Raw genomic sequence first — 12294 nt, 5'->3', positions numbered from 1 at the left:
AGGTAATGGTATGCCAATGATGAACGGATCCCTGCTCAACTAAACGCATACAGAACTAGTAAGGGACAGCGAATCAGCTGAAGTTGGAACCCAAAAAGGCCGGCCAGGACACAAGGAGGGACACATGGTACCACCGTGACTTCCCCACAAAGTGAGGGTACTTCCAAATATCTCACTATTATATAAACACCTCCGAGCAGTGCTGGGCCGACGGGTCAGTGAGGGTGGACTTGACACTAGAAACCGTGAGCTGATACCGCTGGCCTTACCTCCATTGGGACGCTACTGCCCTCTCTCTTTCTCTTGGATTGAAGAAGAGGACTGTACCGCCACCATGATTTCTGCCACTAAGGTATGCACCCCAACAATTAGAAATCCCCTGTAACACCCCCCCTTTATCCACACCTCTCTCTCTCTCTTTCTGGCCGGCAGCATGATTTCTGCCAGAGAAGCAAAGACCAACAATGAGAGATGAGAGTGCAGTCTGCTGATTTCTGTAAATAGAGAAAAGGGTGTTGGAAGAGGAGGAAATGAGTGAGGGCAGCAGTTGGGGGCAGCCCCCTCTCCCTCCTTCCCTGGCAGACAGCAGGGAGGAGCACTGGATGCACTTCGACAGCTCCGTGAACGCCATCTCATTCGGCTTTGTGGCGACTGCCATTCTCATCTCCATGTTCCTCGTCATGGCCATTTTCGAGAGATTCCTGCGCCAGAGGTCGCAGCAGCAGCAGCCGCCGGCTATGGTTCGTGGATTAGGCGATCCGGAGGCTCCGCTGGCCCACGCCTTCCCCTGCAAGCTCGAGGGATCCCCTCCCACCGTGAGTTTTTTCTCCTCTCATCTCTCCTCCCCCTCCCCCTCCATTTTTTGCCTCTTTTTCACCTTTGTGGAGTTTGGTCTCCCTTCAAACAAAAAGGGGAGTTATGCTTTCTGGGTTTTGGGTGATTGATTTGCCCCATTCTCTTGGTGGTGGTAAATTCGCAGTCCTTGTTTAAGACTCGGCAGAAAGTGTGCAATCGCTTCAGATGCCTGAAAGGAGAACCCAAAGTTGGTTTTTACGGTGAAAATCAGGAGCTCCTGGACTTTCTTGGTGGGAAAATGTTTGTTTTTGGTCATTTTGCCTAAAAAGAAAGGGATTCTCCGTTTGGTGTTGGTGGCATAATTCCTGAACTTGGGCAGCCTTGATTGGTCTGAATTTTCACAATTTATGTCCTTGGATTTATCTAAAACTTGATTTAATCTTTGTCTGGACGAGTCTCTTTGGATTGAGAAGAGAGAATGAGCACGTTACTGCCTTTGTGTGAGAAATCCGGAATTTGGGCCAAACAAGCTGTTGCATTGGCACCAGTATTTCTCTATCATGGTGTTGCTTGGTTCTGGTATAGAATACCATCTTGGCGGTTCATGTTGTTGCATTGCAGAGCGGAGCTTGCATGGTTTTCTCCTCTGAACAATATTAGATGGTTCGGTTCGAGTGACTGCTTGGAGCCTATGTTTCTTGGTCTTCGATTCTTCCTCCTTTTGGTCTGGATTGTGGATCGTGTTAATAAAGTTTTGTGTTTAGTTCTTAAGCTTGCGTAAAACTGTCACCTTAAGAGCGCCTGCCCCATTCTTCTGAGGCTCTGCTTGGATTTGTGGAACGTTGTCATAGTGCTTTCCCATCGCTACTTCTCTTTTCTTCTTTAGTCAATTTGCAGTTGCACCTAATCCAGCACCACAGACATGGTTAGAGTAACTGGGGCTTTGTATCCATGGGAATGGAACAAGAAACAAGGCATCTCGCTCTATTCTGGGGCAGAAGGAACAAAGTCTCAATGATTAATAGGGCTGCAAGGTGGTTGCGTCAAGTGGGTCCAGACTCCAGACCAAGCTTGGTGTTTAGTGGTGACAGTTCTGATATCACCATTTGTTAAGCCACTTTAGATAGGCCGTGGAGGGATGGAGTAGACTTAGGATTCTAGGTTTAGGGACCCCACATGAGCCTCCTTGACCCAACAGGGTTGATAAGTTCTGCTGGCTGGGGTGGCTTTCACACCGCTTCATGATGGTGCTTGGGCGATGGCCAGACAGGGCTCGCTGGCTTAGGGCCCGTTGGGCCCGGCTTGGTTTTATGTGGTCATGATCATCTAACTTAAAGTTCAAAAATCTGGGTCACAAATTTGTCAAGCATGGACGATATTTAGAAGCATTGCAATTTTATTGCAAAGGTTTCCAAAGATCCATATGAATATATGATATTGCTTGCACCCATTATTATATATTTTTTATTGATGAAAAGGGCTTCTAGTATTTATTGGTCGTGTAGTTTTTTAATCATAGCCTTACATATGTTCTTTATACACTTATTGCAGACTACAAGGCTAGGTGGGCATGATTAATGCCTTATTAACCCTTCCCGTACAAATATCTCAGATTTTCACGATACATTATAGAAACTTTACTTTTTGCGATAGATGTCTAAGTTTGAAAATTTCAAAGAAAGTCACATCTGCTTGGTTTCTCTAAGAATGCATGATTCACGTCTACATTTAATTCATGCGAGGACTCACCTTTTGCAAGCTTGTGAATGCAGTTATGGCACCATGTGAGAGAATGATTGGCATTTTGAGAGAGCTTGTGAAGTTGGTATGGACCATTCCTACGTTTGTTATAGTTGCCACTTATGAATGAGAGTGGATTAGGATACTTGGGAGGTGACCCTCTCAATGTTAAATGGCACCAGGGTAAACATGTACTGTGATTGGTCTTTACTGCCTTTCTGATGGGGCTTCAGGCATAATTCTTGCGTGTGGTCTTTGAGATGTTTCACATGTACAGATCATCCTTTAGGTGACTTGATCTGCACTCCATATGAATCCAAAACTTGTGAAGGTTCAAGCAGACTTGCTTCAACAAGTAGGGAAATTATTCAACTTGCCAAGAAGTGCTTTTAATAATTCAGTGAATGGCATTGTGTGATCTGAAAATCAATACACATAATTTATACGTTCTTGCTGGCTTGCTGCTCTGAGAACTCAGTCCAGCTCTAGTCTGTTTTAACTGCTATTGCAAAGTGTACTTTTTCTTGCTTCCTTGGTCTATGTTTGGCTTTGTTCTTAAATCCTTTGAAAAGCACAAACCTTCAGACTAATTGCATCTAACTGCCCTGCTTGCTGCGCAAACTGCATTGTATTTGTTAAGCCTTATCAGAATATTGGCTTTGGGATTCATTCGATCTCGTTCTCATCCTATTAGCACCATGATTTCATGTTTTGTTTGGTTCTGCATGATTCCACTGATATTTGGTTCGGCTATGTTTCAGATGTCTGTGTATGCAAAAGGTGTATCAGTGTTAATGCCTGGCCAGCAGATCCCAACCTTCATCGCACATCCTGCGCCGATCCCCTGCAACCGAGAACACGTACTATGGCCGCACCATCAACATAGCCCATTCTCTAACTTCACCCAAACGTGGGAGCATTTCTGTTCTGAATCTGCTCCAAATACGTAAACCTTTCATTTGGTTCGCTGCCGTTTTGTGTAATGAATCAGGTGGGGTTTTTGGAGCCAATGGAAATCAGTGATGAGGTGCTTCATCCCCTTTGGCTGTGTCTGCTTGAAGGTCTGTGCACAGCCATTGCTGCACCCGCATGTTATATTTTCAAGTTTTTATCTTCTTCACATTGGGCTGCATGCTTGCCTTTCTGCAAGTTCGTTGTAATGGCAGCCTAGATATCATGTACAAATTAGTGAATTACTAGTGATATCAAATTATGTTGGGGAATGACCCCACGTCTCATTTTCGACAGAAAAGATCCATGGAAGATGTGGGGCATTGTACTTCTTGGCTACTGAGGAAAGTGCTATAGCGCTTTATCTTTTTGCTACAGAACATGATGAGTAGAGAATTTCTTTTTATTTTTTGTAGGCAAGCCCTCATTCATTCTTGCTCTTGATCTCTTTGTTGAGAATTGTTTGTCCCAACTGACAGATCTTAGATACAGCTGATATCTTTTCCAGTATCAGTTCCGTGTATCTCGGGTTTCAATCTTCCTGTAAAATGGAGTTGGCGAGATGCATCTTTTCTGAATCGTGTTATAAAGGTTATATATTTGGTTAGTTCTTGAACTAGCGACCGCGCCACTGTTGGGGAGTGGACTTGTGAAATCGGTGAAAGTATTGATCCCAACCGGCAGATTTTGTGTGAAATTGACGTCAAATAACTTGGCCATAAGGATAAAGACTGTTTCGGCCTCTTTTGTGAACAGGACTTGCTTTTCAGAGGGTAAGACTGGTTTTACTTAACTCGAAGGGTGCTACTTTTTATGTTATGAACAGGAACTCTCGATCGGAAACAGTGAGCAGGTCTTGTCGTCTGCTAAATCATATTCTTCAAAAAGATTTGCAATGTCCACTCTGTTGTTGGTTCAGTTTTGTTGGCTTCTGTTGATCTGTACCGCTTGATGGTTGAGCGAGGTGAACAGAATGTGGATCTAATGTCCCTGTGAAAGTGGACTTAGCAAATTTAAGTTTCTTATTTTCCAAGTACTACATACCATATTCGTGTGTGAAATATAAAATTTTGAAGCAAAGGCCTTGGAAGAAGCGCAATTAATTACAAAAAAAATGCAAATTGGAGGGCAAAACGTTTATTATTGAATGGTGAGCAAATTTGGATTGGGTGGTCCGTCCAAAAATATTTCTTGAAATCATACGGCATTTACTATCCTTGAATACTGCTAGGTGACTTGTCACATTTAAATTATTGAATCATGATTATCTATATCATCTGTTGCACATTGTTGAAAATTGTGTATCGTGGCCTTGGGGAGTTTCAGGTCACATGTCATTTCAAGCCAAGCCTCGTAGTCATAGCGCATTAATTTCTGGTCCTAAACATGAGGGCGTCACAGAATGGAATTCTACGCAAAAGTGTTCATGCTTGCGTTTATTAGACAGGAGCGACATATCCGTGAGCGCATTTGGCAGCATTCTAGTTCCCCCACATATATTTCTATATAACCTACCGTTGCCGATGAGGATAGCCTATATATATATATATATATATATATATATATATATATATATATATATATAGGACCTACATCGTCGGAAGCATCGTTTTTGTATTATTTTTCTAATAAAAAAAATTGACAGACGGTTTCCATCCGTCTGCCCCATTGCGCGATGCCCGGGTGAGAACTTTAGAATATTAAAAAAAAAAAAGAACAGTGCGTGACATTTGTGTCCCTAGTTTTGCATATATCACATCAATGAATTAAATTTATTGAAAATTTTATTCGAATAACCTTATTTAGGGGAACCTACCAGACGTATTATTAGGCATAGATATAGCCGATTGAAAACAACAACACCAAAATTCAAATCCAAATCTAGGAATTCAGTATCCCCAATAGTATGTTCATCTGCCAGACTTTGTTATTCGTGAGAAAGGTTTGACATAGATCCAAATAGATCGGATCCAATCCTAAGAATTCAAGTATTCGGATATAAATTTACTTGAGCATCTAATAGATACATTTTATTGTTAGAATTGTGTCAAACATCTTATAAATTAATTGTATGGATTGGGTCTGATGGTTCATTTTGTTTGTCCATCACTATGTCACTTAAAGAAGGGCCTTAACTAATGATTTACTCGATGATCTATGTCTTGTTTCACCAAAAGGTTGAACTAGATTTATTTACGACGAATTTATGCATCTTAATAGTTTGTTTCGATACTGATTATCTTCCATAACTAATATAAATTTAAAGAGAGTCGACAACATAATTTATTGGCACCAACATTACATGTGGAATTTGCAACAAAGTTAGCCAGCAATCAACCTATCCAAAATAAACTTATGAGCGGAATTTAAAGTTTATTAAACCATTTAATTTACCAGTATTTTTGAGGACCGCTGCTAATACTGTTCTATGATCAGGTCGTATAGATAGATAAGTAATGTATTGGCTCTTCATCGAATGTTGCAGCCACTAGAAAGCCTTAAATGTTGACCAACACAGTAGCGTGTTTGCAATCTATTTTGCAAGTTATATTGGCAGTTCTTTTTAATGAAATAATATCAAATATTTAATTTAAAAATTAAAATGTATATTTTTTGAAAAGACGCTCTTTAAGTAAACTCTTATGTCTTTGTACACGATTGCGAGTACTTGTAGATTTGCGTGGATAAGCGGAAATCGCCATTGCCACCATGCATTATCTTTATCTTTCGGAAAGGGCACCATGCGTTATCTTTATCTTTATCTTTATTTTTTGAAACTTGGCAAAGAAAATTGTATGTTGGGTATTTTTTTTAACATATGATACATAAACGCAAGTTATTCTTTGACAAACTTAGTTGCATGAGAAATCCATGCTGAAAATGAAAAATCTGCTCAAAACATGTATAGAAAAACTTAGTTACATAAAGCATTCTTATTTATTTATATATAAAAAAATTATTTTAATCCCTTTGGTTTAGGAGAGAAGTATACGTCAACGTATCCATAACTGGATTATCTTCATAAATTCGGTGGAAGTATAGAGGAGAGCAAACACTAATAAGAAAATAAGGGATTTGGAATATATATTTTGGAAAGGACGAACCGGAGAATGAACAATAAGGCAGATTATATAGAAAAATTTTCTTATGTATTTAAATTGCACATACCTCACAAAAAATTTATATTAGTTTCATATACCAAGAGACATATAAAGGCCCTCATGGTGAACTACGGAGCTCTACTCGATCGTCGAATTACATTGCAAGAAAACAAACAGATACCAAATGACTTCGTAATTCTTAGTTCTTTCATTTAATTCATTAATAGAGCCCTCATGGTGAAGATACTGCGGAATGCAGCACATTCGTCAAACTAAACATACATGGGAAGCGCTAAGTTCCCTCTGCAAATCAAACCAAATTTCCTTCTAATCCTTCACATTACAAAGAACAAATGGATAAGCAAAATATGTTGCACAAAAATAAGCACAAGTCTAAAATTCCTTAGTTCTTGTGCATGCACTTGATTCATTCATTCACGGAGACAAGTTTCCACAAAGAATGATTCCATGATCTAATTACAGAGCATGAAATTAAACAGAAAGCTAAAGAATATCATCCCCTAGCGCTTCAAACGAACGAATCTTGAGAAAGAAAAGACGGTATAGATTGAAGCGTGTGAAAGAATCAATAAACTGTCATCAAGAAAATAATCCTCCCAGTTTGGGGGTGGCGGGTAGCCCACGCACAGACTTCGGCATCTCCCTTCCCTTGAAGTTTATTGTTTTGCAGGAACTCTTTCCACTTCCCCAACAGGATGTAAGTGCCACAGGACTTCCACAGCTTGAACCTCATCGCGTACTCTTCTCCGTTTTGATCAAAGGCGGTGAGCTCGAGCCCGTCCTTGCTGTCGAACTTATCGATATCTTCTTGCGAAAAGATGGGCCGCTTGAAATTTGCACGCACAGCGGTCTTCGGCACCGACAGTCTGCATTGACTCAAATTGGTATCGGTGCTTGTCAATTTCTTGCTCAAAAGAAAGCTGGGCCTGCAATTGAGGAGGTCAGCTATGTTTCTGAGTGGACCATCTTCGGGAAACATCCTGGGGTGCTGCTGCTGCTGCCGCCGTTGCTGAGCTCTAGCATTGTTATTCTGCGGTGGAAGCAACGGAGGAGGAGCCAGGTTTTGCTGCTGAAGCTGGGGCTGGTCAGACGGACCTGCTCTAGCATTGTTATTCTGCGGTGGAAGCAACGGAGGAGGAGCCAGGTTTTGCTGCTGAAGCTGGAGCTGGTCAGACGGACCTGCTCTAGCATAGTTATTCTGCGGTGGAAGCAACGGAGGAGGAGCCAGGTTTTGCTGCTGAAGCTGGAGCTGGTCAGACGGACCTGCTCTAGCATTGTTATTCTGCGGTGGAAGCAACGGAGGAGGAGCCAGGTTTTGCTGCTGAAGCTGGAGCTGGTCAGACGGACCTGCTCTAGCATTGTTATTCTGCGGTGGAAGCAACGGAGGAGGAGCCAGGTTTTGCTGCTGAAGCTGGGGTTGGTCGGACGGACCTGCTCCTGCATTGAAGGCAAGCTGAGTTCCAACAGGCGGCATGTGATGATTTTCTTGACGGTAATCGGAAGCTGGACCTGCAGCAGCAACATTCTCCATCTCCATATAAGCAAGAACTGCTGCATCTTCATCCAGCTCGAGGGAAGTATCGAAAGCTGGAGCTGCTGCATCTTCATCCAGCTCCATGAAAGTAGTCCAAAAAGATTCATCATCGAGCTGGAGGCATGGAGGATCGCTGCTCATCGAGTCATGGTGGGAACTTTGAAGGGAGTCGGGGATGCAATCGGGCGCCCATTGTTGCCAGTCCGACCTGGTCCACTCATAGAAGCTGAGCGGCACGTCAAGGATGTAGGGCAGCCGGCAGGAGGTCCGATTCCGCTGAGGAGAAGAAGCCATTGATGAAGCTTGGAAGGAAGACAATGCTGGTCTCGTTGGGACCCTTCTATATAATATGTCATGTCCCCGCTTCCATGGGCCAAACTTTCGGTACATAACAGAAAACTGTCATTCCACAATCCGAGGGAGGAAACCTCTATCCAAATTCTCTGCGGGGTTTCATGTATATCAAACGACGCTGCTTTTTACCGGTTTAGAGAAGCTTAATCACCAGGAGTTTTCATATTTACTCGTGGAGCTTCGGAGCTTCGTTATCAAATCCAAAACCATTTGCGTTCAAAGGAGGGTGACATAAGAAGGTTCAAGCAGCAAATATCTCAAGGTACCAGATCCAAATCGATCGATCTAAATTGAAAATTTACCGTGTTCGATCGTGGTATTATTGCAAGTGTAAACAGAATCTCGCGGCTCCCGGGATAATCCAAATCCAAAAGTTAACGTGTTTGGGACGCAAGAGAAGGATATGGCAGCAGGCTTATCAAGTATCTCAAGGTGCCAAACCAGAATCCAAGTTTTACCGTGTTGGTGCGAGTTTGTTTTGCTAATAACTTAAAAATTGAAGCTAAAACATGTGTAATACCCATGGTCACCGACTGTTTGGACCTAATGAATGTATTTTGCAATGTTCTCCACAAGTAAATTCTGGTGCCGTATAATGGGTGAGTATTTTTTTGCAAATCCGTAATTAAGTTACTTGGGTTCACTGCATCATTGGTGGTTGTAGATCTATAATTTATAATGCTTTTGCAAAAAGACTTAATGTAGATCTATATATGTTGCCGTTTCTTATACAATCGTGTATCAACTAGAGTCCATGTTGTCCCCTTGATGAAACAAATGAGACTAGAAGGGTATTAATTGCTAGCTACGACACAGCATTTGCGCCAGTGACTAGATTCGATGATGCTGCCTAACGCACGACAAGCTTATTGTAGTTAAACACAAATGGTGTCATTGAGCAGGAAAATGAAACTTAGGAACAAATTAATGATATGAGTTCATGAATCAAACCGAAAGAACACCCTACATCTTTTATGCACCTCATTCATATATATATAAGTAACTAATGTATGTACCATTAGGGATTTTTCATGAATTCCCAACACTAAAATCCAATTTTCCAATGTATGTTTTTTCAAGATTATTTTCAAATCAATCCCCTAACTTTTCAAAATAGCCAAAAAGTTTCGGTGATACACATTTAATGTTACTATAACCAGAGTCATAGAAAACGAGTTCTTTCAAAAAAAAAAATGCGAAAAAACGTGATAAATTAACTAGTTGTTTAAAACTTAAAAAAACGTTAAAAATGTAAAAACACTTTTTTAATGCTTTTTTCTCATTTTTTCATTTTTTTAATGTTAAGCAGTTTTTTTTTTCATTTTATATTTTTTATTTGTTGCAATTCTACTTATCTTTTATGTTCGTGTAATTAGTTTCACACTTATTTTATTTTTATTTTTCTTTTTTTTTATTTTTTATAATTTTTAAAAATTTATCATATTTTTCTTGTTTTTTCAAGCTTGCCGTATTATATTCTAAAATATATATATATATATATATATATATATATATATATATATATTGCTTCCAATAATGCCACTAATGCATTAATATTACTGGTACAATAGATTTATGATAAATTGACTATGCAGCATTGAACGAGTGGCACCTTAATGGGTTGCATAATTTTCACAGATGGTACATAATGAAAAGATATTAGATGTGAATCGGAAGCGACATGTATTGAAAAGTTATTTAATTTCGATAAACTTAATCGGATACAAAATACCTCGGCGTTGAAAATCCAAAATTCAGCTTAAGACACGTTTATTCGAATGTACAGATTCCGTTCTATAGGAAGATATACGAATCGTCAGTCAAACTTTTCTGGACAATAAAATAACTGTTATTCACATATTAAAAAGATTATATTGATCCCTTTGGTTTTGGAAGCGAAGTTTGCTCCCATATGGTTAATTTCATTGCAGATGTAAACGTAGATCGTATGTTTCTTCTTTCCTGAGATACAGCAGATGCAGAACTAAGTTCCACCTTAAATTAAACCAAATTTCTTACTAATCCTACTAACCACACTGAACGATTCCATTGTCAAATGTATAACGTTGCATGATGCCTAAAACTTATTGAGATAGACCTCATGGTAACGATGCTGCAGGCAACACCATCATCAAACCAAATGTGCAGAGATCAACAAAGTTCCCTCTGATTAAATCAAATTTCCTACTGATCCTTCTCACAATGAAGAAAAATTGGATGAACAAGTCACATTGGATGAAAATAAGTAAAAATCTAGAATTCGTTTGTTCTTGCACTTAATTCATTCACAGACCTCACGGGGTTGAGGATGCCGCAAGATCACTATAGACCAGACCAAATATACACTCCCCTCTTCAAATTAAACCAATTGTTTTGTAATCCTGCGAACCACAGAGTATGGTTCTATAATCTATTTACAGTGCATGAAAGTAACAGAAAGTTAAAGATATTCCCTACTGCTTCAACTGAGAAGAAGAAAAACGGTATCCATTGGAGGAAAAGAATCAAAGTAATGTGATCAGGAAAGCAATTCTCCTTGTCTGTGAGTCGCGAAAAGCCCAGATTCTGACTTCCTCCCCTGTCCCATGCAGTTTATTATTTTGCAAGAACTCTTTCCACTTCCCCAACAGGACGTAAGTGCCACAGGACGTCCACAACTTGAATCTCATGGCATATCTTTCTCCGTTTTGATCAAATGCCATGACCTCGAGCCCATTCTTGCTCCGGAACTTGTCGATTTCTTCCTGCAAGAAGAGGGGTCGCGTGAAATTCGCACGCACAGCGGACTTCGGCACCGACAATCTGCACTGGCTCAGATTGGTATCGGAGTTTGTTAATCTCTTCTTGAAAAGAAAGCAGGGTCTGTAATGATGTAGGTCAGTTATCTTTCTGAGTAGACCCTCCTCTGTAAACACGGGCTGCTGCTTCCGTTGCTGAGCTCCGTCGTTGTTGTTGTTGTTGTTCAGCTGAGACGCAAACTGTGGAGAAAAGACGTTGAGCTGAAGCTGGGGATGAGATGAAGCTGCTTCTGCTATGATGGGAACCTGAGTTCCAACAGGCTGCACTCTTCTTTGGGGATGATTCTCTTCTAGGTGTCCATAAACTATAACTCCTGCGTCCTTTGTCTGCAGCTCCGGTGAAATACTCTGATGGGATTCAGTAACGTGCAGGAGGGATGGCGTATCACTGCTCCATTGCTGGTGGTCAGCGCTGGAGTCTTGGTAGCGACGCGGAATGTCCTCGGGTACGCAATCAGGGTTCCATCGGAGCCCGTGGGAAACAATCAACTCAAACAGGTGGCGCAGCAGGTAAGCGGCCGGGTTCTGATCCTCACGATCAGGAGCCATTGCTTGTGAGAGGCTTGACGATGCAGTAGATATGATCACGTAGAGAACAGGTTGAATTGCGAAGCACTGCAGTTGGGGACCGTTGTATTTAACACGTCTGCCCTTTGGTGTGCCACACTTTCCCTGTAAATTATCGTTCCATATTTCGCGGGAGAAGAGAGCCTTATCCGCCATTGCTTCTGATCCACCATTGAATCTTCTACTCAACATGGGCCTGCGGGCCAGATGGATTTGATTCTAGTTAGGATGCTGAGGGGAAGAGCCAAACTCTATAGATGAATGGATCATGTATAAAACTTTAAAGCATTCAAAATGATAAGACATTTTTCTAAATTACACCTTCTTAGCTAGAAATTTTACAGAAACATCGTTGCCGATAAAGGTGGAGCATTAAGAACCTGGATAGCCCAAACCATTGAGAAGATAGCGGTGCATCCACTGCACGTAAACA

At 40.9% G+C, this 12294-nt stretch overlaps 1 protein-coding gene across 1 annotated transcript; it reads left to right on the top strand.

Annotated features, from left to right (window-relative positions):
• Nucleotides 1-202: 202 nt before the first annotated feature.
• LOC116249529 (uncharacterized) lies at nucleotides 203-3999 on the top strand. Its single transcript, XM_031622646.2, has 2 exons — nucleotides 203-815; nucleotides 3297-3999. Exons 1-2 carry the CDS (start codon nucleotides 531-533, stop codon nucleotides 3483-3485), a joined length of 474 nt encoding a protein of 157 aa, XP_031478506.1. The 5' UTR covers nucleotides 203-530; the 3' UTR covers nucleotides 3486-3999.
• The last annotated feature ends 8295 nt before the right edge of the window (nucleotides 4000-12294 follow it).

Source organism: Nymphaea colorata, chromosome 1, assembly GCF_008831285.2.
Source record: "Nymphaea colorata isolate Beijing-Zhang1983 chromosome 1, ASM883128v2, whole genome shotgun sequence".
Taxonomy (NCBI): domain Eukaryota; kingdom Viridiplantae; phylum Streptophyta; class Magnoliopsida; order Nymphaeales; family Nymphaeaceae; genus Nymphaea; species Nymphaea colorata.
The sequence above is the reverse complement of the archived record's forward strand: the minus strand, read 5'-3'. Positions and strand labels throughout refer to the sequence as shown.

Bases quoted from the DNA above. Each gene is read 5' to 3' on its own strand.
- LOC116249529 (XM_031622646.2), top strand. From the start codon at position 531: ATGAGTGAGGGCAGCAGTTGGGGGCAGCCCCCTCTCCCTCCTTCCCTG. The intron at 816-3,296 runs GTGAGTTTTTTC...GCTATGTTTCAG, and splicing joins TCGAGGGATCCCCTCCCACC to ATGTCTGTGTATGCAAAAGG.